The sequence below is a fragment of the Lipotes vexillifer genome, unplaced genomic scaffold, assembly GCF_000442215.2.
Source record: "Lipotes vexillifer unplaced genomic scaffold, Lipotes_vexillifer_v1.1 scaffold666, whole genome shotgun sequence".
Classification (NCBI taxonomy): Eukaryota; Metazoa; Chordata; class Mammalia; order Artiodactyla; family Lipotidae; genus Lipotes; species Lipotes vexillifer.
This window is the reverse complement of record NW_006787408.1, coordinates 669700-695193: the sequence shown is the minus strand read 5'-3', so window position 1 is coordinate 695193 and position 25494 is coordinate 669700. Positions and strand designations below refer to the sequence as shown.

At 38.2% G+C, this 25494-nt stretch overlaps 2 protein-coding genes and 1 pseudogene across 4 annotated transcripts in view; 1 reads left to right on the top strand and 2 right to left on the bottom strand.

The window, feature by feature from the left end:
• PREPL (prolyl endopeptidase like) overlaps positions 1-10131 on the top strand; it is a 55281-nt gene extending 45150 nt beyond the window's left edge. For 2 of the 3 annotated variants that reach the window (XM_007459960.1, XM_007459961.1), the window contains exons 8-13: positions 533-708; positions 3568-3784; positions 7537-7686; positions 8088-8211; positions 9063-9136; positions 9507-9865. In XM_007459960.1, the coding sequence (XP_007460022.1) occupies positions 533-708; positions 3568-3784; positions 7537-7686; positions 8088-8211; positions 9063-9136; positions 9507-9596 (831 nt within the window). In that variant the 3' untranslated portion in view covers positions 9597-9865. Of the gene's footprint in view, positions 1-532; positions 709-3567; positions 3785-7536; positions 7687-8087; positions 8212-9062; positions 9137-9506 lie in introns of all 3 variants that reach the window. The other variant, XM_007459959.1, reaches the window with a different exon arrangement.
• On the bottom strand, positions 1833-3456 carry LOC103091495 (sorting nexin-6 pseudogene; annotated as a pseudogene).
• A 10-nt stretch (positions 10132-10141) lies between the features above and the next one.
• Positions 10142-25494, bottom strand: part of SLC3A1 (solute carrier family 3 member 1) — a 31958-nt gene continuing 16605 nt past the window's right edge. Inside the window, exons 5-10 of the mRNA XM_007459958.1 lie at positions 24108-24227; positions 22050-22174; positions 20616-20811; positions 17906-18073; positions 16790-16906; positions 10142-10777 (exon numbers count right to left, since the gene is read on the bottom strand). Of these exons, the coding sequence (XP_007460020.1) occupies positions 10337-10777; positions 16790-16906; positions 17906-18073; positions 20616-20811; positions 22050-22174; positions 24108-24227 (1167 nt within the window). The 3' untranslated portion in view covers positions 10142-10336. The remainder of the gene's footprint in view (positions 10778-16789; positions 16907-17905; positions 18074-20615; positions 20812-22049; positions 22175-24107; positions 24228-25494) is intronic.

The window sequence follows — 25494 nt, the reverse complement described above, 5'->3', positions numbered from 1 at the left end:
AAAAATAAATAGGTCTTTGAAGAGGATGTGGGTGGGTGTTAGGTCAGTAAGAGATTTCAGGTTTTAATGATTGAGAATTCTGACTATTGAGTACAGAAAATTGAATTGTTAAAACTTCTTTAATTAGCATATTTGTATATATTCAAAGATGAGAAATGCCCATATGTAACCCGAGGTATAGGAAGAATACCGTGCTAGTATATCTAAGCTTGATAGGTATTTTGGCTTGTTGTGAAAGAAAAAAAAATTGTTATACTGAGTAGTGAAGAACTCTTTAAAGTCACTTTACTGTCCTGAAAAGCTACATTTCATAAACTGTTTTCAAACCAGACTCTTGCTGTTCCTTTCTAGTTACTATTATAGGTCAGCAGAGTAGCTGAAAATTAAGGACCCTGAGGGATTTTTAGAGACCGTAACTCTTTTGTCTTAATTAAATGAAGTTGGTGCTCAACGTCAATAAGCAGCACATAAAATTGGGGTTAAAACTGTTTGAGAAGACTTCTTTACCTGCATAGTAAATCTTCATTTCCAGGATGGAAAATTAGTGCCAATGACTATTTTCCATAAAATGGATTCTGAAGACTTACAGAAGAAACCTCTCCTGGTACATGTATATGGAGCTTATGGAATGGATCTGAAAATGAATTTCAGGCCTGAAAGGCGGGTGTTGGTAGACGATGGATGGATATTAGCATATTGTCATGTTCGGTGAGTCAGCACATTTTGCCTGGAATATGAGTACTGGAGTATTGTCACATGTTCAAAATAACAGTATATTGGGGAGCAGAAGTTTATTTTCTCATTTGCATTGTTGAATTTGTGTATTCTTAAACCTGTGGTAGTAGAACCTGATTCAGTAACATATTAATTAATCCCAAAAGCAAAAGGGTAGATTTTTTGGATTTTACACCAGATTTTTAGGATTTTTAGAATAGATAAACCAAGCACTGTACTTTCTTAGTTACATTATTATTTCCATTTAATTCTCATGAGTTTGGGTTTTTCTAAAATAACCTCTTAAGCTGGACTCCCTTTTTTCCACTCTAACTTCCATTTTATTTAAGCTGTTTTCAGGACACAATTAGTATTATATGTTTCTGCTTAAAATTCTTTACCACTTCCCCATCTCCACAATAAAATCCAAATACCTCAGTGTAGTATTTAACATCCTAATGATTTGGCTTATCTTTGTAGTGGCATCTGTCATCACTTCCCAAACATGTCCTGCTCTCCAGACATGCACATCCTACACATCCAGCCTCGCTACATGCTTTCAAATGACAACCTCTTTCCCCTCTGTGCTTTTGCACATGCTGTGTCTTGATGCCTTCCCTTTCTTTGCCCTTCTGGGAACTCACATTCTTCCTTCAAGACTCAGCTTAGATATCACCTCCTTAAAGCATTCATGTTCCTGACTCCTATATATACCCCTAACCTGACAGGTGGATGTTCTCTCCTCTGGTTCTGGTTCTGTTATAGCAGCAACCACATTGCTTGGTAGCTGTTCTCTTTCCCCGCAAAATTATGACCTCCAGGACAGAGGATTCTACTTTTTTATATTTTTAAGGCCTGCATTTAGCACAGTGTCTGGTAAACAGTAAGCAGGCACTCAAAGCATATTTGTTGAGTCCGTTTTTTTTTTTTTAAGGAAGATTTATTTAACAACTAGTCAAAAAATGATACCATTAGATCTATTATAATAGATATTATTCTTGTTTAAATTAGATGATCTTTAAAATCCCTCTCATTTCTAAGATACTCTATTTTTAAAACTAGAATAAGGTTTTGTAACTGACTCATTACTAAATTATGTCACTTAAATTATTAAATCTTTAATATGACACTACCTTTGCATGTTTCAGTTCTGACTCTGCCAGTTCCACTAATTTTTTCTGAATGCAGCAACTCTTCTTGTCTTAAAATCTCTACGTTCTTGTTTTACAGAGACAGATATTTTTTCAAATTTCTGACGGCATAATTGTTGAGACGTTTCATCCTACAGAACATCTTTATTTTTCACTCTTGCTTTATCCAGTGCTTTATTACCATTTTCATAATCCAGTGGTGACCTAGATCTTCGATAGAAGAGATCCTTAGCAGCTTGAGATTCTCTTAAGTAATATTTTAAAAGGTCAGAAAGTTTGAGGTCCTCATCAGCTGACACTTTTTCTTGTTTTATCAAACAGTTCTGGACCTTTAAGAAAAACTTGCATATATATGTAGAAACCTGAGTTCCTAAAGCATATAATGAAGAACCAATTCTATTGTAATCATCTGCAGCACTTTTGTGGGATCTCATCATCCTATCAGATTTAGCAGATGCATCCTTAACTCGGTTATGATATTCTAAAAGGAATGTTCGTTCACTCTCAGAGAAATCATCTGCATCCTTTACTCAAGAAACAACTACTTCATCTGCTGATTTAACCACATTTTTAAAGAAATCTTCAAGTTTCTCTTTTTTATTTTTTCCTCACACAGTCAAATCTTGATTATGTTCCAGGAAGACATAGAAATTTAAATCTTTCCTCAAAATGGGGTGTGCTGCCACACAACACAGGAACACTTCATGCACTGCAACGGTCTTTCTTTTTTTTTTTTTTTTTAACATCTTTATTGAGGTATAATTGCTTTACAATGGTGTGTTAGTCTCTGCTTTATAACAAAGTGAATCAGTTATACATATACATATGTTCCCATATCTCTTCCCTCTTGTGTCTCCCTCCCTCCCACCCCGGTCTTCTTGAATATTGCCAAATATACTCAGCTTCCAGCTCCTGTTTCATCTTTGTGAATTCTTCCTTTGTCATAGACCCTTCTCGAAGTTTCTGTACTTTTTCCCTTGAGGCATCAAAATCAGGTCTTGGTGGTGCTTGGAGGGATAATGTAACCTGCATAGTCTTCACTTTCAATGAAGGAATCATGAAGCCAGATAAGTTCCTTGTGTTGTCGAACAACAGAAAACTCATTTTGTTTAAAATTTGGCAATGAACTCTTTGTGTGAACAGTGAATTTTACTTTCTCTCTCTTACTAAGAGCATCAGAAATGTCCACCTGTAGAGCAGCATCACTTTGAAGATCTACATTTATTGCTTTAAGTCCGCGGTCCTCCTCTGAGAGGAAGTCGGGGCTGTCCTGCAGGGTTGGCAGGGCCCAGCACGCCAGGGAAGAGGATGGAGTGGGGGAGGCACAAAGCGAGACGTTAGTGCCAGGCCAATGAGGCCCCCATGCCTGCCCCACGCCTGCTGCCCCCCACTGCACGCCCGGGTCTCAGTGCCACCTTGAATCAGTTTTTGATTGTCTGTGTCAGGGGTTGGCAAACTTTTTCTCTGAAGAACAAAATAGTAAACATTTTAGGCTTTGCAGGCCACATGTGGTCTCTGTTGCATATTCCTGGTTGATTTTTTTTTTCCCAACCTTTAAAAATGTAAAAATCCTTCTTAGCTCAAGGGCCATACAAAAACAAGCCTATGGGGAGATTTAACCCGCAGACTGTAGTTTGCTGACCCTGACCTATATATCATTTACATTTTTCCCCACTAAAACTTTTTTGCCCTTTAATTTCAGGGGAGGTGGTGAGTTAGGCCTCCAGTGGCATGCTGATGGCCGTCTAACTAAAAAACTCAATGGCCTTGCTGACTTAGAGGCTTGCATTAAGACACTTCATGGCCAAGGCTTTTCTCAGCCAAGTCTAACAACCCTGACTGCTTTCAGTGCTGGAGGGGTGCTTGTGGGAGCATTGTGTAATTCTAATCCAGAGCTGCTGAGAGCTGTGACTTTGGAGGTAAGTACTCTGCCTCTACGGTTTACAGAATAGGGAGGCGTGAAGTAATAGATGCTCTAAGAAAAATTTTCTGTTACAGTTTTACCATAACATAGGAGTACAACAAAGCTTTTAAATTTTAAGCACAGAATTACAGCTCTGGGAGAACTTCCCTGAGAGTGTTCTTTATTGATTTTTAAGGATTTCCTCTGAAGGATATTAATGGCTATTCCCACTGATCATTTTTTATTTGTAAGAACGTTTAGAGTTGGTGGAAAAGAGACAAAGCATATACAAAACACCAGATCCAGGAAGTCAGGTCAAGCACACTGACTCTGGAATGTGTGAAATCCTTTGACTCTTCTTGCCCATCAACATTTCAGTCCTGGATTTAGGGGCTCTCTATTTTCACATACTCTATTCTTATTAATGGTCTTTAGGAATATTTTTCTATACTTCAATTGAAATATCTTTTCCTGTTCTGAAGAGGCTCTATAGTCTTTTCCTGATGTCCAAAGTTATGAAATTATAGCCGCTCATTTCACCTCCATCTTTCTCCTGCTTCCTGGTTAGTGTAGGGGAGAAAGAAATTTTCCTCTTCCCTCTAGATTCTTCTGGCTGGTCTCAGAATTAAATTGACATGAGACAGATTAACAGGAGAAAAATCAAACAAAAGTTTAATAACATGTATACATGGAAGAGACCCAGCAGACTGAGTAACTCACCAAAATGACCAGAATGGTGGCCATGGTTATTCACCTTAAACACCATCTTCAGCTAAAGACAGAAGAGGATGTTAGGGGTAAGACTTCAAGGGGTAGAAGGCAGTTCACATGGAGGTGGAAAAGCAAAAGTTTGGTAAACAAATGTTTGCTGGGTTAGCAGAGACCATGGGACACAGAGTGGACTCTGGTCTCTAAGCATTTCCCCACCACAGTTAGTCCATATTTATTATCTGGTGATGTTCCTGTAATACACCCTCTATCTAAATTCTTCAGGCTGTTAGGGAGAATATCAAAGTTTCTTCCTGAGTCTTTTGGGCCTTGGTTGTTTTCAGCTTGAAATAATATGGGGGTGACAAATTTTGTTCTTCTACAATAGATATTCTAGAATATAATGACTAAGATGGAGAATAAATTATTTTCAGGTTTTTTTTTTTTTTGAGGGTGTGGGCTATACACTGTGGGCTTGTATTAAGTAAATAAGTGTTAAATATTCCTGATCTGTAAATCTGTTTTTTAATAGAAATACTAAGTATAGAAGGGAAAAAACTCTATGCACAAAGACAATAATGGCAGAATTATAAAGAAAATGCAACCTTTGACTTTTAGAAATCAGAAAGGAGGGCTTCCCTGGTGGTGCAGTAGTTAAGAATCCGCCTGCCAGTGCAGGGGACACGGGTTCGAGCCCTGGTCCGGGAAGATCCCACATGCCATGGAGCAACTAAGCCTGTGCACCAGAACTACTGAGCCTGCGTGCCACAACTACTGAAGCCCATGTGCCTAGAGCCCATGCTTTGCAACAGGAAGCCACCGCCATGAGAGGCCCGCGCACCTCAACGAAGAGTAGCCCCCGCTCACCGCAACTAGAGATAGCCCGCATGCAGCAAGGAAGAACCAACACAGCCAAAAATAAATAAATAAATAAATTTTAAAAAAGAAAGAAATCAGAAAGGAAATAATCAGAAATATATAAGAATATTTATCCCACATTGCTTATAATAGTGAAGAATTGGAGGTAACGCAGTTATCCCACAATTCATTCAAAGTTTGGAGCCCATTATGTCTGCTTGGTAAACCTAAGTCGTGTGGCTACTCTCACTCTGAGGGAAAGCTGGGAAAGGAACTATCTGGCATTTAGCTCCTCGACAGTGAGAGGCAGGCTGTCTCATAAGGTTAGGGATATTCTAAATGCAGAAAAGGAGCTAAGATGCTAGGAAGCCAAAAAGAATTGCATTTGCCCATATTTGCTTAATGTTAATAAAAGAGAAAGCTGCAAAACATGTTAACAGAAGATCATATAGCTATATGAACAAAGCAGCTCCCATTTTATTAAATGTTTTAATACTGGTTATAAGCCAATGAGTGATATTCTTTTTCAACTTGGATAATTTTCAGATTTTCTTCAATTAGCATTTATTACCTTTTTATAATGTAAAATGTCCAACTGAGTTTATTCATGTGTAGTTGGGGTTTTATTTTTTAAATTTTATTTATTTATTTATTTATTTTTAGCTGCGTTGGGTCTTCGTTGCTGCATGTGGGCTTCTCTAGTTGTGGCAAGCGGGGGCTACTCTTCATTGCAGTGGTGGGCTTCTCATTGTGGTGGCTTATCTTGTTGTGGAGCACGGGCTCTAGGCACGTGGGCTTCAGTAGTTGTGGCATGTGGGCTCAGTAGTTGTGGCTCATGGGCTCTGGAGTGCAGGCTCAGTGGTTGTGGCACATGGACTTAGTTGCTCAGAAGCATGTGGGATCTTCCTGGCCCAGGGCTCGAACCCATGTCCCCTGCATTGGCAGGCGGATTCTCAACCACTGCGCCACCAGGAAAACCCTTATTTTTAAGTTTTAATTGTGGTAAAATAACATAAAATTTACCATCTTAACCATTTTTTTTTTTTTTTGCGGTACGTGGGCCTCTCACTGCTGTGGCCTCTCCTGTTGCGGAGCACAGGCTCCGGATGCGCAGGCCCAGTGGCCATGGCTCACGGGCCCAGCCGCTCCGCGGCATGCAAGATCCTCCCGGACCGGGGCACAAACCCGCGTCCCCTGCATCAGCAGGCGGACTCTCAACCACTGCGCCACCAGGGAAGCCCCGATCTTAACCATTTTTAAGTGTGTTCAGTTCAGTAGTGTTAAGTACACTCAACATTGTTGTGCAACCAGTTTCCATAACTCTTCATCTTACAAAACTGAAACTCTGTACCCATTAAATAGCAACTCCCCAATTTCCCCTTCCTCTGGACCCTGGGAACCACCATTCTAGTTTTCTATGAATCTGACTACACTAAGGTACCTCCTATATAAATGGAATCGTACAATGTTTTATATGTCTTTTTTTTTCTTTTATATATGTCTTTTTATAACTGGTTTATTTCACTTAGATAATGTTCTCAAGGTCCATTGTGTTGTAGCAGGTGTCAGATTTTCCTTCTTTGTAAAGCTGAATTTCATTGTATCATTGTATTTATGTTTTGCTTATCCATTCATCTATCAGTGGCCACTTGGGTTATGTCCACCTTTTGGGTATTGTAAATACTGCTGTGAACAGGGGTGTACTCTTCAAGACCCTGCTTTCATTTCTTTTGGATATATACCTAGGAATAGAATTACTGGATCATATGATAATTCTAATTTTAATTTTTTAAGAAACCACCATACTCTCTGCACCATTTTACATGCCCACCAGCAGTGCACAATTGTTCCAGTTTGTCCACATCCTTGCCAACACTTTTTTTTCTTATAGTAGCCTAATGGATGTGAGGTGGTGGCATTTATTATGTGAATAAAAGAAACAAAACTAAAGGCAAAAATTGTGAAATTGGAAGATAAATCCTTTGTCATTTAAGGAGTCTGAATACCTTAAAAGCCAGTTATAAATCACAGGCCCTGGTTACAGACTGGCTAATAAATCTGGCTCCTGGGAATGTACATAACTTCTTGAGCTTCGTTCTGTGATGTCAGCATGTATATTCATAAAGTATAGTATTTTTCTGAAACTCATTTTACCAATTTATTAATTGAAGTTTAAATTTCTCTGGCTTTTTTTTTTTTAAGGCACCTTTCTTGGATGTTCTCAACACCATGATGGACACTACACTTCCTCTGACATTAGAAGAATTAGAAGAGTGGGGGAATCCTTCATCTGATGAAAAACACAAGAACTACATAAAACGTTACTGTCCCTATCAAAACATTAAACCTAAGGTAGTGAAAGACAGTTATGATATACTATGCTGAAGTGATAGAATAATGAAAAGGATATTTACCCGAACCAAAGCAGGAATTTAGTAAGGCCTTAGATTGTTTCTCCTTATAATACTCACCTTTCAGCCCCTTCTCTGCTCATACTCCATGTTTGTTTCAACTTAATAGCTCAGGAGACTAGATTCAATAAGATCAAGGTCTCACTAGTCAAGAAAAGGTTATTCCAGGTAACAAATAGTCTAGTATTGTGATGCCATATATCTCTCAAGAATATCAAATGAGAAAAAAAGTCCTAGCACTTAGGGAAAAAGAAATTGGAGGTAAGTGTTTTTCATAATCCATAAGGTGGAAAGGGACCATAAGGAATAATATAAATTCTTTGTACATCTCTTTTCTTTCAGCATTTTCCTTCAATTCACATCACAGCTTATGAAAATGACGAACGTGTGCCTCTGAAAGGAATTGTAAACTACACTGAGAAACTCAAGGAAGCCATCGTGGAGCATGCTAAGGGCACCGGGGAAGGTAGGAGACCATCTGGGATCAGGGGATGTAGCTACATGGACTGTCACCTTCAGTGTACTGCTCAGAGTAGTACTGCAGACCAAATCAATCACCCATGATTTTAGACAAATCAGTTTTTCCTGTGTCAACTACCCATTTGAAGCAAATGTAATAACTATAACTGCCTCGCCTGTTTTTCAAAGGACAGCATTAAAATAAGGTAGGCAACGCACAAAGAAAAAAGTAAATTTAAATATCTACATAACTTGGAGGTGTACTGTCATACCGTATCATATCATTCATTCTTTAACAAAATTAATTGAGCTTTTATTCTTGGGAATCTCTAAGAACAAATTCTGAAGTTTTTGCTCTGGAGCTTCAGTGCCCAAACTAGCAGCTTTAATTTTCTCTAGATCTTTCAATTTTATTAGACAAGAACTCTTACTGTTTTTCCTTGCCAAGACATGCCAGGACCTTCTGGGCTGAGGGTTGGAGGGTCTCACATACAAGTTTCCAGACAGTTGCCCTGTATTCAGTTCTGTGTCTCACTCTCACCCATTGCTATAGTTGGTGTTTCCAGGTCACAAGGCTCTCAGATTCCATAAGACCAATTGGCTTCCTTCTCCATGTAGCCCTGTAGTCTCTTTCATCCAGCTTCCTCTGCCTCTGGGCCTCCTCCTGCTTTTCCTGTTTCAAAAATTTGTTTTCTACTGCTCTCCCCACCTCTCCTGTCTTTGTTATTGGTGGTGGTGGTGGCTTATGCCTTTCTCCTTCGCTGTTATTTTAATAGAGTGCTTGGAGGGAGCCGGGTGAAATGGGTGGGTCTCAGTTGGCCGAAACCTTCTAATTGTTTCATATGTTAACTCTTTCAGGTTATCAAGCCCCCAATATTATTTTAGATATTCAGCCTGGAGGCAATCATGTGATTGAGGATTCTCACAAAAAGGTATGCTATCAAGCCCCTTTAAGTTGACAGATCCCCAATTAGTGATGTGTTGTACTCGGCCTTTCAGTGGTTGCAGCAGGGTTTGTGCCGGCTGCTTCACCAACTGTCAGGTCTATGGCTGAGACCTGAGGGGGAAGGAGGAACTCAGAGTCAATAAAGAGAAAAGGTACTTGATACAGGAGCTCTGTTAGAGAAAGTAGTTGAATCTCAGTTGTTGGGAGCCTTCTGCCTCTGTGCCAAATAAAAAATACCTTTGCCATAAATTGCTGACTTCAGGGTTAGGTGAAGATGGATGGACAAGGAGAGACTTGAACACTGGAGTTTTACCACAAAGGCCTTCTATCTAATTTTTTAAATGTGTTTCTTTTAGATTACAGCCCAAATTAAATTCCTGTACGAGGAACTTGGACTTGACAGCACCAGTGTTTTCGAGAATCTTAAGAAATATCTAAAATTCTGAAATGCTGCATTCAGTGGAAATTGGAAACACACTGAAATATTTCATAGTCATATTTCCAGTTACATTAACAAAAGTGAGTTTTTTAAGTTAGTAAATAATTTTTAAAATTTGCTTCTCCATCCAGATTTTGTTTTGTATATAGCTCACTTGCTTATGCCGTTGTCTCCATTGATGCACGTGCCCCTTAACCTAGGAAAGTAGTTTTCAAACCATGCTCTGTAGAAGGACATAGAGAAGGGAGTGAAGGAGGGATTGGTGACAGCAGAACTTTCCCCTTTCCCGCATCAGGACAGGTTTGTTTTACTCTGATTTTCTTTGAACAGTTTACAAATCAAGGTCCTGCTTCTTTGCTAGTGAACATTTTTAGATACTCTAGCAGTTAAGTCATCCTCCAATTTCTGTACCTGCATTTTATGGAAGAAGATGATATTCCTCACATTAAAATTCATTAGATCGCTCTCATATTCTGGAGTCCTAAGGTGCTCTGGTCATCTTTTATTGATGCTAACTCAAAAAAATTACAAGTTCCTGCAAGGGATAATTTTCTTTTAAACACTTTATTATTCTTGAAAAACATTTGAGAACCTATCCTAAAGCAGTTTCACTCAAGCTACAGAAATGTCTAAGAATTAATTACCGTTCATAAAGTTCACGCAGCAGCATGCTGCTGTACGTGAAGTTACTGCAAATGCTTACAATAGAACAGAATGCCAGCGTTGCCGTCTCTTTCACATAGGTGCCTAACACAAGCTGTACAGTATGTTCAATACACTGGAATAGCATGCCCGGTTGGAAACAAAACATCTATCTTGGAATGCTGTTTGGCGATGAAGGAGATTCCTCGTGTTGTATTCAAGGATGAGTCCTTCTCCTTTGTCCAGTGTAATGGCATGCGTATCAACTTCACGGCCTTGGTAGGCAGAATTGGTACTTAACCTTATCCTTACTCTTGTGGGAATATCTGAAATCATTTCCTTCAGATTTAGCAGTGATAATTTTCCAAAATTCAGAACCATGAGGAAGACTCTGTCTATGCCGTCCAGCTCTCTTGTGTACACAACAGAGTGGTTGTCATTCCTCAAGTAGCAAAACCAGCCCCTGCTGAGGAGCAGCTCATTGGCATGAAGCAGACTTAATTCTTGATATAACTTCAGTGCTGATCCGGGCTGAGTCTTTTGGACCTATTTTTTTAAAAAAGAATATTCACATAAATGTTTGATTCTAAGAGTATCAAATAAGGAATTATTTCCCCAGAAAACTTGCTTCTATTTTAACCCTTAAAACAACTACCAACTTTTAAGTATTAATAAGTAGGTAAGAATAGTTTATTTAACTACCTATAGAAACTACAAATTCAGGGTTTCACCTTGTCTGGGAGTGACTGCTGCATGCACAGTTCTCTGCTACATCTTGGCCAGAGCTGATGTAGAGGCCAAATTTGACTCCACTAAATGTCCGTGTCTAAGTTAATGGATATTTAACTTACCTAAAGAAAGTCCCTTTACGCTATATTTAACTGGCAGAAAAGCAGCCATCATGGCTATGGACTCCGAGTACCTCTGGTGAACTGGGGCTTCTCTGTTCTCTTTTGTAGAATAATGTGTAGGTTGGTGTAACATTAACAGATGCTAATTATGAACAGAAAATTGCAGAAAGGGATGCAAAGCAAAATGCTGCCTAAAGTGAAAGTTAAAATATGCCCATTAAAGAAGATTGGGGTTAATTTTAACAGCTGTATAAAATATACATAATTTAATGTATTTTTCTTGTTTTCCTTTAACATTTTAAGCATCTTGTTATTATATTAAATGTCATTTTAATGGCAGAATAATATTCTAATGAATAGTTATATGATACTTAATCATTCCCTTTCATTTCGACATTCAGGTTTCTAATATGCTTCCCCCATATTTGGATTATTTATTTAAGATATAAATATCAGAAAGACAATTATTATGTCAAGGAGTATGGATACTTGATACATAATGCCAAATTTGTCTTCATAAAAGCTGTTGCCAAATCAGTGATAGCATTCATTTCATTGTAGTCTTGCCAGCCATGTTGACCTCAGTGGTACTGGTGGTTGTTTGGGGCAGGTGTGTAATGTGTGGTGTTTAGTGAATATCTAATGAATGTCTGAAAAAATGTTTATTCTGTGTTTATCAGGTACAAAGGTGTTTATGGTACATGTATATGGTATATGTATATGACTTGTCAAATTACTACTAACATTTTCTATAGCCTTAGATAATGCATGAAAAAGCAGTTCAGTGCCACTCACATAAGAAGTGCCCAGTAAGTGTTAACTATTATTTTTGTCTACTTCATTTACCACTTTCTAGAAGTATGTTGAAGTGTCTCTCTGTAATTGTGGATTTATCAGTCTTTAATTGCATTTCTCATAGTACCTGTTTTATACATTTTGAAGGTATTGTTAGATGCATAGATTCATGATTTATAGGGGAATGTTCTTTCATCCGTTTTTGAAAATTGCCTTTGTCTCATGCTTTTCATATTGAATTCTATTTTGTCTGCTATTAAATATTTCCACACCTGCTTTTTGTAACTATATTTTTTTAAATAGAAAATGCATGCATACAATATAAAATTCAATTATAAGAATAATATATAAATGGCTTTCTTCAACACTATCCCCTAGCTTACCATTTTCTCTCCCAGAGATAGACGCTATTACTGTTTATATTCTTTCATTTTATGTTTCATATGATATACATTCTGTGCCTATGCAGACATAGGTAGACATACTTTTTCCTTGTTTACACAAATAGTGGCATGTTACCATTCTGTACCCTGTTTTTTTAATTATTTAGTACATGTTAGAGGTGGTCTCTTATCAATGCACAGAGAACCCCCTCATTCTTTTTCACAGCTGCGTACTTGTCTCTTGTATAGATTAACCATAATTGATTCAACTGGCTTTCTATTGACGAAATATATAAATCATTTCCAGAGTCTTCTGCTATCAAGAACAGTGCTCCACAATCCCACTACTGGGCATATACCCTGAGAAAACCATAATTCAAAAAGAGTCATGTAAAAAAAAAAAAAAAAAAGAGTCATGTACCACAATGTTCATTGCAGCTCTATTTACAATAGCCAGGACATGGAAGCAACCTATGTGTCCATTGACAGATGAATGGATAAAGATGTGGCACATATATACAATGGAATATTACTCAGCCATAAAAAGAAACAAAATGGAGTTATTTGTACTGAGGTGGATGGACCTAGAGACTGTCATACACAGTGAAGTAAGTCAGAAAGAGAAAAATAAATACCATATGCTAACACATATATATGGGATCTAAAAAAATAAAATAAAAAATGGTTCTGAAGAACCTAGGGTCAGGACAGGAATAAAGACGCAGACGTAGAGAATGGACTTGAGGACACAGGGAGGAGGAAGGGTAAGCTGGGAAGAAGTGAGAGATTGGCATGGACTTATGTATACTACCAAATGTAAAATAGATAGCTAGTGGGAAGCAGCCGCATAGCACAGGGAGATCAGCTCGGTGCTTTGTGACCACCTAGAGGGGTGGGATAGGGAGGGTGGGAGGAAGACGTTAAGAGGGAGGAGATGTGGGGATATATGTATACGTAGAGCTGATTCACTTTGTTATACAGCAGAAACTAACACACCATTGTAAAGCAATTATACTCCAATAAAGATGTTTAAAAAAAAACCAATTGGACAGGTTAAAAATGTTATATAAATTTATATTTCTTTTTAAAAAAAACAGTGCTGCAGTAGAAATCCTTGAATTTTCCACATGGGCAAGTATTCCTAGATACAGATATCTAGGAATGAAATTACTAAATTAAAGGGTATGGTGCATTTTTTTGTTTTGAAAGCTACAGCCAGGTGGCAAGGTTTGTTTTTGTTAGCATTTGCCTGTAATATCTTTATTTTAATTCTTTCTGTGTCCTTTTGTTTTAGCTATGTCTCTTATGTCAGATTTTCTTTGTTTTCTAATCTAAGAGTTTATATCTTTTAATAGGTGAATTTAACCCATTTATATCTGTGATTACCATATGTTTAGACATAATCCTGTAGCCTTATTTTTTATTTTAGTTGTACTAATGTTTTATTTTCTTCCTTTTTAGCTTTTTATTGGATCAATTGGTTTTCTTTATGTAATTTTTTTCCTTCCAATATCATTCGAAAATTACGCATTTATGTCTTTTCTTCTGATGGTTACCCTTAAAACTGTAATAACCATTTAAAACATACTTTTTTCAACATACAGAGCAGTGCTGTCCAGCAGAACTTCCTGCAGTGCCAAAAGTTCTGTTTCTGTGCTGTACAATATGGTAGCCACTAGCTACTGAGCACTTGAAATGTTGCTAGTGTGAAACAGGAACTGAACTTTTAATTCTGTTTTAGTAGTCACAGTGGTTAGTGGCTACTGGACAGCTCAAATCTAGAGTGAGTTACTCTGTTTCCATCCTTGTAAAGTGCATTAGCCTGCGCACATGTGCCTTTGCTCACTCAAACACACACCCTCCCTGCCACCACTTCCCATATAGAAATAAATCACTAAGATTTTTACTCCAGAATACCTTATTTTACATTATGTATCAAAAATTATTCATCCTTAAGTTTTGTTGGTTCCTTTCCTCACTATGTTTTATACATCATGTCCTCCTTTTAGATTCCTTTTTGGTTTTGTTGGAGTCCCCAATTTCTCTTTCAGAAACTGGCTATACATGGTAAAATTTGGGTCCTTGCTTTTCCATCTCTGTTTTGCTCCTGAATGCTAGTTTGAATGGATATAGGATTCTTTGTTTAGAATCAAGTTTCCATTACAGCTTTGAAGGTAAAGTTCTAATGTGTTTTAGTATCCAGTTGAGAAGTCTGATGACAGTCCAATTTTCAGTCCTTTTCTCAGGCAATCTGTTTCCGAGTTTGGTTTCTTTCTGTATGTTTTTAGGTTTTCTCTTAGTCTCTGTTCTTTTCTAGAACTCGTTTTTTGTTATATGTTGGAATTTCTAGATTTATTCTCCACATATCAAAAATTTTCTCTTTATACTATTAACTTCTTTGCCTTTTTGTTTTCCATTTCCCTTGGAATATCAATGTCTTTTGTTACATGCAGTGCAAATGAAAAGCCCTTTATTATTGCTATCAATTTACTATGGTGTTTCGTATTTTGATTGTGTATTAAAATATAATCATGTTGTGTTTTAAAAAAAAACTTCTTTGTCTTTGTTTTAAAAAAAAAAAACTTCTTTGTCTTTTTACAGTACACTTTGGGATAAACCCTTGAGTCAGTTTTCCAGCACACTAATTAGAACTTCTATTTTATTGTTTATTTTGACAATATTTTTATATTTGTAAGATACCTAATCACTTCTTTAAAAGAATGTCAAGGGCTACATAAAACAATAGTCTCTCAGGGAGGGAGCAGTTTTACCAATAATGAAGTCTTATGTTACATTTTCTTCACTTTCTACAATGTTTTGTTAGGAATGGTGTCTCTCTTTCATGGTCTTAATTTTTCTCAAATGTAGTGTGATTTTTGGTGATTCATTTACTTTTGTATTTGATACTCCTTGTTTGCCTGTCTTCAGTTGCCTGCCTCTACTAACTGTGAGAAGCCAACTTGGAGGTAGGTCTGGTTTGTCTTTGGGGTGTAGGGGTTCTTTTCCTGTTTAATGGTGACCAGCTACCCTCCTCTTAAGGCCTCTGTGAACTGAGGAGTAAAAACTCTTACTTTGGAGATCATTCCTCAGTGAATCATCCCAGGGAATTAGGTTTTCTTCTCCGTTTCTTTCTTCGACTGTGCTTGTAGAAGTTTAACACTATTTCAAGCTTTGCTCTACTCATCCAACACGAGTATGATCACCAGACAGGCCCTGAGTTTTTTCCTCAGGCAAATTCTGGGGCAGCCAAGTGCAGCGGTGGATGAATTCCTGCAGTGCTCTCACCTGTACCTGTCAGTGCTGTTTTCTCCTGTGTATTTTAGATTATGGTTTCTATGCTCTTGTTTCTTTGTAATCTTAATTTTACTCTCTATCTTCTAGAAAGTACCTAAATTTCACCTTGTTCTAGAGCGATTATGGAGGTGTTTTATTAAAAGGGCATTGCCTGGGACTTTCGGTTATTTGATTATGATTTAGCATCCCTCCAAGCACTACTCATGATCATTTTAACGACTTGACTAATCTGACCATTATTTTACTTTGCATTTACATTTTTCCATCTTTGCTGCTGTACTTTTTTATGTAGGATTTCTTACATATTGGATTCAAATTGGCCTATGGGAATATTTTGGACATTTGGACGTAATGAAAGTAAGTGCACTTAATCCAAAACACAAATGTTAATATACAATTTTTGTGTTTCAAGGACCTATGACCATATAAAACAAAGTTATCCCTGGGGTGCTTGGATCAGGGAGATGTGGGAACCAGGAGGGTTTGCCTGAAGTTCTGTATCAGAATAATCTGGGGAGTGTTTTCAAAATACTTAGTAGATGCTATAAAACTTGTATCCTCATGTGATGCCAGTAATTTCTCTCCCCCTTAAGTAGTTTAATTGTGTTTTCCAGTGAAAACACCTGAAACTCACCTGAAGCCATTTTACATTTTTCTGGCCTAAGGAAAAGTGTTTAGCGCTTTGCTGGAATTAATGCATTCCTGTTTAAGAAATTTGTTTGCTGAACTTGGCTAAGTTGATCACCATGAGAACAGAAAATAGTATAGGCAAAAGCTGAAGGGTATGCTTTTCCAGAACAGCTACTTTTAGGGATTATTCATGCTTCAGTTTCTGTAGGTAAACAGCCTTGCTCTCAAGAATCTTACCCTAGATTGATTGATTGATTGACCTCCTACTTTATCCTTCCTTTGGAGGGGTGGAATGGAGAAAGGATAGCAGGCTTGCTGGAAGCCCTCCATAAAATGTTCTTAATATTTCATAGCTCAAAGTCATAACAATGAAGAGTTGTGTATTCTGTATGATACTTCAGATGGTACACTTCTGCACCAGTTTGTATTTCCACAAAAACATGATTTACAAACTCCTTAAGAATGAAAACTGCAAAAGAAGTCTATGTGATTGATTTAAAGAGCATCAGTTAAGGTTTTAGACAACTCAGGGTGAGTGTATGTTGTCAGCAACACGAACTAATTTCCTGTTCTGGAGTTAGCATGAAATTTTCATTGATACTTACATCAACATTCACAGTGTGGTAATCTGAACTGGTGGGTAACCAGGTGTGATTGCCTTCAGAAAAACCAGCATTTGAGCTATTGTCCCACTGCATTGGTGACTTTGAGAGAAGAGTATCCTATGTCAAAAGACCATAAAGAAAAAAACAGTGATCTGGTTATTAAAAGAAATGTAATTTGGCCATGATTTACTTCAGAAGTATTTAATTCCCTATATTTCTCAGCTAGCACTCAAATTCATTAGCATTCATAAGGAAAAGGCCTTAATATTCAGTACATAAACCAGTTTTACACTTTCACTTGGAAAACAGTTAATGACATCTTGAGTGTGAATAAACTACTAACTGAACATTGACACATGCTTGGAATCTTTGCTGCTTTTCCCTAAAAATGAGTGATGTAGCATTTCAAAATGTGCCATTTACAAACTCATTATAATGTGATACAGTGATCGGTGAATTCAGGCATGCAGCCATGTACAGGTGAGCCTAGATTATATCCTTTTTAGCCTGGTTATCGCATGAGTGCACACACAAATTTAGGAGCTTAAATAGAAAAGGTTTCATTGTGACTAAATATTAGGGAAATTGGATCTCACCATTGAAAGCTAACCATACAAATTATAGCTTCAAGGTCTTTCATCTGTCCAGCAACACAATTGTGAGATCCATAGCCTCAAACAAAAAACAAAATTTAAATTTCTCAGGCCTAAGGCTGTCCATTACATTTGTTAGCACAAAGATTCTTCCTTTTATGTTATGGCCAAGCGAGATCTAGCAATACGGACAAGCACTATAATAAATGTTCTTAACTCCATGTTTCAGGTAGAGGGCATTCGAAACTCAAAACATGGCTTCTTAAATTTTAGTGCACCTGAGAATCAGCTGGAAAACATCTTTGAAATGCAGATCCTGGGCTCTACACAAGAAATTCAGCAAGCAGCATTTTTAACAAGCTCCCCAATCAAGAAAGCTGAAAAATTCTCACTGCCTAACAAACAGTGAGAAACAAAAGCTAAGTAATCATGATTTTCAGCAGCAGAATAGAAATAGTAAATTTTCTGATTTGGCAAAAAATGAGGATTTGGTGTGGTGCATGGTTAAGTTATATTAACTTACAACATCATAGGTTTCATTGAGATCTGTGGCTAATATATTTCTCATTCCTATTTCTTCCCCGTAGTAAGTTATGGGAGTTCCAGGCAGTGTGAACACAAGCATGTTCATGATGTTGACATATTGTTTCCCCAGACGAGAAGTCAGCCGGTCATTGTCTGGTCCGCCAGTCTGAAAGGCAGATACTTTAAGAGCACAGCTCTATACAGAGTTTTCTGAAAGATTTACCCTATTTCACAAAAAGTCCACCAGGCAGAAAAACATGGTTAACCATGGGTACCTTCATATCAGCAAGCCTGCATTTGAGTCCTAACCCAGTTCCTTGCTGTACAATTGACCATCTGACTTGGCCATTATGATCAACAAAATGGTGATAACAGCTTACTTCACATTCATATTGCAAATAAGATGAAATGTATGAGGGTACATACTAATATTTTTGCACATTTGGATAAGAGAATATTGACAGGAAAGGAAACAAGTGTTTCCTCCAAGGAGGGAACAGGTGGAGGGGACCGGGGTGAAAGACTTCTGATCTGTCCCTTTGTGTGTGTGTGATTTTTGAACTATTCAAAAGAAATTTTAAGTTAAAAGGTAAGTCGACTTTTACAAAAACATTTACAGTCTAAGAAGAAATTTTGTACAGGACTTTGTATTTTTTAATATATTTCTTTGTTAAATGTTCTGATTACATATTTTAACATCTAGTCCTTAAGAGTTTATTTAAATCACCTAACCTTTCCATTTTACAAATGATGAAACAAGCTCTGAGAGACTGCATCATTCATTCAGGTCAAGGTCATGAGGCAGAACCAGCCTTTGAACTTGAGTCTGAGAATATGAACTTGGTTGTTAGAATTCAGGAAAAAGGGAGCTTTGCTTTTTTTATTCTTTAGATTTACTAAAACTGTCTTTACAATTATCTTTTTATAGACCATTGTATTTTTCTATTTTTCTGGCCAGAAAATTAGGTCAAACTTTTCCACCGTTTATTCTTTTCATTATCTCAAAAGCATCTGACAAGAAACCCTGTGATTTCTCAAGTCTTCTGAACCTAGATCACTTTTCTTTCTCAGAACTGAAATCAAGATTAGCATTGGACAGAGATCAGGGCCTCTCACAGGCTGAGATCCAGTTGCCTATGATACGAGACTTTGAGTATATGAAAAAAACGTGCTACAACTACATTATAAAATTTGTATAGACAGGGGGTACTTCTGGAATGGTGGAGTAAGGACCTCCAAAAATCTCTAGCATGAAAGCAAGGAGGATGCTGGCAAAAACTGTAAAAATCCACTTTTTCAGAACTTGGAAATGAAAGGCTTACAACAATACAAGGAGTGTTCAAGAAAAACAGCTGGATCTCAGAACAGCAAGCTTTGTATCATTTTAACTGGTCATAATCTCATGCCCCTCCCCTCAGATTCAAGATAGCCTTGAAAACCAACAAAATGTAAAAACCAGCAGCCTAGTAGCCAGTGAAGGACCAAAATAGGTTTTGAGTTCATCAAAAGCTCCATCTCTAGAGAACTGGCACTGTTTGACCTTTCTAGCAGCTCACTTTTGGTTGGGTTTTTTCTTTATCTGATCTGACTCAAAGCTAACTGTGCAGATTGTCTTATCCCCAAGGCATTTGCCAAAAACAATCAGCAGCAATTGATTATCAATACTTGCCTGAGGTGGTGTTACCAACCTGGACTAAACAGACTGACCAAAACACTTTAAAGTTAGGAATAAGATGACCATAAAGGGCTTTGAAAGGCTCTGACATTTTCCTGGAATCTAGAAGCCTACACACATGCACAGGGCTGCACAGGTAGCCAGAGAAGCCCCAAGAATCGAATCTCTCCCCTCTGGCTAACCCTGAAACTCAAGCAGAAAGGAAAGACTAAGGCGGAGCTGTAAGCTGCCTGCCAAAGTGTTGAAAGCATGCCCACCCCGCACACAGCCCCTCAGCAAAGGCTGGGAGACTTACAGGTTCAAGGCATCTAAGGAATCTTAACAATCACTAGCTGACCAAGCAGAGACTTTAGTGGTCACACACAACAAGTAACACAGATTTTACAGAGTTAATCCAAGAAAGTCACTGAAGAAACAAACACTGGAGAGGGGAGAATGTGATTTCCAAAATTTCTACACTTACTATTTAAAATATCCAGTGTTCAACAACAACAAAAAAGAATACAAGACATGCAGAGAACCAGGAAAGTTATGGCCCATACAGAGGGGGGGAAAAGCATCAACAGAAAACTTGGCTGAGGAAACCCAAACATTGGACTTAGTGGACAATGACTTTAAATCAGCTCTTATACACGTGTTCAAAAACCTAAACAATATCTACAGGATTCTTTAAAAGTATGCGAACAATGCCTTATCAAATAGATACTGTCAATAAAGAGAAATTATGAAAAAAATTACAGTTGAAAAATACAATAAAGGAAGTGAAAAGTTCCCTAGATGGGCTGGACAGATTTGAACTGGCCAAGGAATCAGCAAATGAGACAGACCAGTTGAAATTATCTAGTCTCAGAACAAGAAGGAAAAGAATGAAGAATGACAGGAACCTGGTCAGGAGCTGGGATGCATCTGGCTCACTAAATCACAAAATGAAGGAAAGGTGAAGGTCACTTAAGAGACAAATGTGCCCCTTGTTTCAAAGGACTATTCAGCAAGCACACCAGCACCGTATGCTGAGCTGGGCATGAGGACTTACCATCCAATTAGGCCATTTTCCTTCTGGCATGTTTTCCATCCAGGATTTGATAACCTCAAACACACTGTTCCCAGAAGGCATGTCTAGTTTACCGAGGTAACTGTTGAAGGGAAAATCTGCTTCTTGGATAAAAGGCAGACCGTAGTACATCATGGTCTTGGCAATGTTCTCTCCATGGGCTTCAGTCCCCATGAACCTGTAAGAGTTGGCAGTGCAGTGACATCAGGGCCTGTCAGGAGACTGGGAAAGCGCTTCGCAGCTGCTGTGTCTCATGGACAGGATGTTGGGAGGTGAAGGCATACTATTAACCGTATTGGCTAGGGCTCACTAGGAAGCAGAATCAAGCCAGATGACTAAGAAATGGCACACTGGGTCACCTGGCAATTTCTCATATTAAACCCAAAGACTAGCTTAATACTAAGCCATGTCTAAAAGAAACACATTTGGATCTCAGTCAATACTGTTCTTTTCTTTCTAACTCTGAATGAAACTCAGTAACTTTCAGGAAGACTTTATTTAGCAATTCTCATCACTCCACTTAGAATGTACAGTATATGTCTGTACATAAGGGTAAGAGGGGTTCCCCCAAAATTCCCCTTGTATTGGAATCCCTATAAAGTCTCACTTTATTATTGGGGTGCACTCTCAGTTGTTGAAAACCAAACACTCTTCAGGGAAGACATATTAGCCTGAAATGACCCACATCAATGCTGGTTTTAGCTGTCTGAGACATTACATTAATGGATAAGTTACATAGTATCTGGAGCTCACGTGTTTCAGTTCCAGTCCCATCTCTGTGGCCACTACCTATGTGACCATTACCTGCATGCTCAGAGTCTCAGTCTCCTCATCTGTAAAGTGGGAATAGTGATCAGAGGACCTACTTTAAGGAGAAGAAATTTCTTGAACTCCTTTTCCATTGATTCTATTGGGTAATCTATATAAACACAATAAGAGTTAAATTCATTGAGTGTTTATTATGTGCCAGGCATTGTTTTAAGTGCTTCACAGACATTATCTCATGTAATCTCACAACAACCTTATGGGGGTGTCATCATCACTTTTTAATTGTTGAGAAAACTGAGACATGTTAACTAACCTAACAGCTAACAGTTTAGTTGGAACATTTGCATGCTAACAGGTCAAATAATGATAAAAAATAGTAATGGTTAATGACTAACCTTTGGATAATATATTATCTTTTAATTAATCTTCACCAAATTCCTGTGAATAAGTACTGTGGGATTTGCTTCATTTTACAAAAGAGGAAACAAAATCAGCAAAGTTAAGGAACGTGAGAGACTATACCAGGCCCTAGCATAACTGAGTTATGATACATTGTAATTATGCAGTTTATTAAATTATAACTGAATCTCTTAAGGATGCTTGGTTGTGAGGGATAAAGTGCAGATCACACACTGTGCCCATGGTTACCTGTATCTCCCAGGCTCCCTGCTGTACTGGTCCATTGTCTGCCGGAAGCTGCGGACAATGTCGTGCATTCCCACCTGTGTGGTGGTGAAGTCATGGTACAGCTCCGAGTAGTGAGTGACTGTGTCCTTTGAAAACAGGACAGCATGGTTACCATCATGACAAATGTCAAATGCCCATAGCTGGCCTCATGTGAATATGGACTGTCTCTTCAAAGGGCTCAAGCCAAGACACACACACTCAAAGATGGTCCTAGGACTTCTGCTGCTCATGGGAATTTGTGGATGGAAAGAACATTAGAAACTATTAGTGTTTCATTTTGTGTATAAATTATTAACTATAAATCTAGTAAACAAGTTAAATTTTACCAAACACCTAAAGACTGATTACAAATGTATTTAATAAAATCCTCCTAAACATTTTATTGTCCCAAATACAGCAGACGTTTTTAAAGGCAAACAAATTATCTTAATTATAGAGTGTATTATTACATTATCTGCTTACAAAACTATTAATATCATGCATTTAAATTTGTTTCTTTACCATTTCTGTCCTTTATTCTTACCGTTATACTTTTTCAGGGTTTTAGTAATTTTTTGTGATACTCATTCTCTGCCTTCCTAGGGTTACAGTAATCTTCTGGAATCAAAGTAAAAGATTATGTCTAATACAGGCTCAGTTTGTAAGTCCTGGGTTAGGACGTGGACAGGCTAGAGAGTCCATGAGTTGCTATCCATTCAGTGGACCCCTTTTTTATAAGTGATTTTCCCTTGCTAAATCAAGGGAAGTTTTTTGAAATCTTAGATGTCTTCCGGAAATTACATGTTATTTAAGTTTTTCTTAGGTAGCACACAAAACCCATTGTTCTGATCATTTGTCTTGACTGGAAACATATGCCTGTCTTAGGACATCTTATTATAATTAGCAAGGTTATTTTGAGATTTCTTCTCCTCCAAGGATAAGTGCTTCTCTTTGGGACAACTGGCTAATACACAACCTTTTTTCCCCTTCATTTTTCCTTTCTACTGGAAATCATGTGCCAAAAAAAAAAACAAGCTTAATCATAAACTTTGGTTCATGACATGGTCTCATAATTAGCCCATGCATGGCCAGCTTCCCTTTGTTACTCTGACAGGACTATCAAGCTGGTGACCATATGAATTTAATTTTACTTTCTAAAAAGGGCATCATGCTATATAATAATTTTAGATTTTTTTGCTACACGTTATGTTACTAAGATTGACCCATATTGCTGTGTCACTATAATTCATTTATTTTGACATTTCATTGTGTAAATGTACAAATCCGTTATTTTGGAATGCATTTTAGGACTACTGTCTACTTGGCCATTGAAAACAGAGAGACTGTAGAATGCTGGTCAACTAGAGGGGTGAGGGGGGCATGGGATTATTACTCTCACGTGTGCCATGGGAGGAAGGTTGAGAACCACTGGTGTGGAAGCACAAAGAGCCCAAATTCTGCAGCAGGCTTGGATGGAATTCTGTCTATCACCTCTGTCACCCTGATAAATTAATTTCTTTAAGATTTGCTAAATGGGGATCATGAAACCTCACAAGATGTTGAGAGAGTTAAATGGATACAACAAATAGCATACAACTGACGCTCAGCAAGTGTTAGTTCCCTTCCCTTCTACCTATGTGTCCTTTAATGACTACAAAAGCACTTGGGGAATTTAGGCCGCCTCCCCTGAGCTTGAGTGATTGACAAAATCACAGTGAGTAAGTTATGGCCTTCGGTGGAGTCCACACTGTCCATGCGCTCCAGAAACCTCGTCTTCGAGGGACTCCTGTAGGGATCACTCAGGAGGAAGCAGTGGAAGGAAATAGCTGGTCACATGCATTTGAAACTCCTGTATTTTCTAAAGAAAATGATTCAAAACACTTCCCTCTGGTAAGTGGTGTCTCAGGCTAAAAAAGACAACACTCTGATGACATTTTCAGGAAAGAAAATATATACATATATAACATTTTTAAATATATAAATATGTTTATTTTAAAACATATTTTTAAAACATATATACGTATATGTTTAAAACTTTACCGGGATTTGGGTCTTATTCACTTGGGACTCGTCTCTCAGATGCTTTGCTTCTAGAAGAAATTGAACAGCATCGAAGCTAAAGCCATCGACACCCTTTGAGAGCCAAAACTGTATAATTTCCTAAACATGAAGAAGCGGAACACTTGGTTACGTTAACGGCACATTGTTGTCATAAGGTTTAATAAAGGCCTTGTCTGTTAATGACTTCCATCATAAAACAGTCACCTCCACATATAAAACAAGCACAGCACTCGTATTCTTACCTAATTTAGCACCACAGTGTCTGAGCATAATGAACTTTGAATAACTGCATTTATGGGCTCCCATTCTTCTCTCATATTTGAATTCAGAATTTACATTTGTAATTGATGCTATGAGCATGTTCCCAAAGTTTAAAGAATCCACTCAAAATGAAAGATGGGACTCAGGAGAAACTGGGAACCTAGTTCATCTGCCCCATGCCCAGTTCCTTCAAGGTCACTCCGAGCTGAGAAAATCACCAATTAAGCGCCCAGTCACGAAGGGTTCTTCCACCAGACTGGGAGATTCTAGGAGGGAAAGAACTGCAGCTTTTATTTCTGCTCCCCTTGCCACTGACCCAGCAACTGTTATTTAGTGAACCAGTCATGGAATGAAAGAATGAGGTATCAAGCCTGAATGAGTCAAACATGGTGTGTGTGATACTGTTGGGACACCAAAGAAGTACAGCATGTTCCCTGGCTTCGAGGCATCTACAGAGTAGTCGGGAACACATGAGACATGAGAGGGTTACCTAACACAAGGCAGGACACGGTTCAAAATCATGGGAGGAGATTACTCTGCATGACTATTGGACCTCCGAGAAGATCAAATTTAATATGCGTGGGCACAGCCAAGCAAGGAAAAGCTAGAGCTTGAACTTGGCTGGTGGGACGTGATCAGGAGGTGACTCTAGAAGAACATCCTGGACTGTTTTGGGTACAGCATGAGTCAAGCATGGAGGCAGAGGATGACTTGGCCTGTATTGGGGCGGTTAGGAGGACCAGGTGACCTTGAAAAGCAGAGGGCCTAGTCTCAGCTCCCCTCGCATGCCAACCCCTCCCAGCTGGGCCTACTCCTGCACCCACCAAAAGCCACCCTCCTGCAAAGGGACAGTAGCTCTCCCTGCTCTCCTTTCAGCTCAATCCTTGCTGAAAGGAAGGTTTTATAGGAAAGTGTATATCACATTAGAGCACAACCACCTGTAATTTAAAGTAGTGGAGTGAAGAAGCCAATTCCCACCTAGTGAGGGGAACAGAGCTATAGGTCCCAAATAAGGACTGTTCCCAGAATCACTTGCTTGATTCAAAGTATGTTTCTTGTATCTACATGTGCATATGGAGCCTGGAGTGCTGCCGTTCAAGGCTCC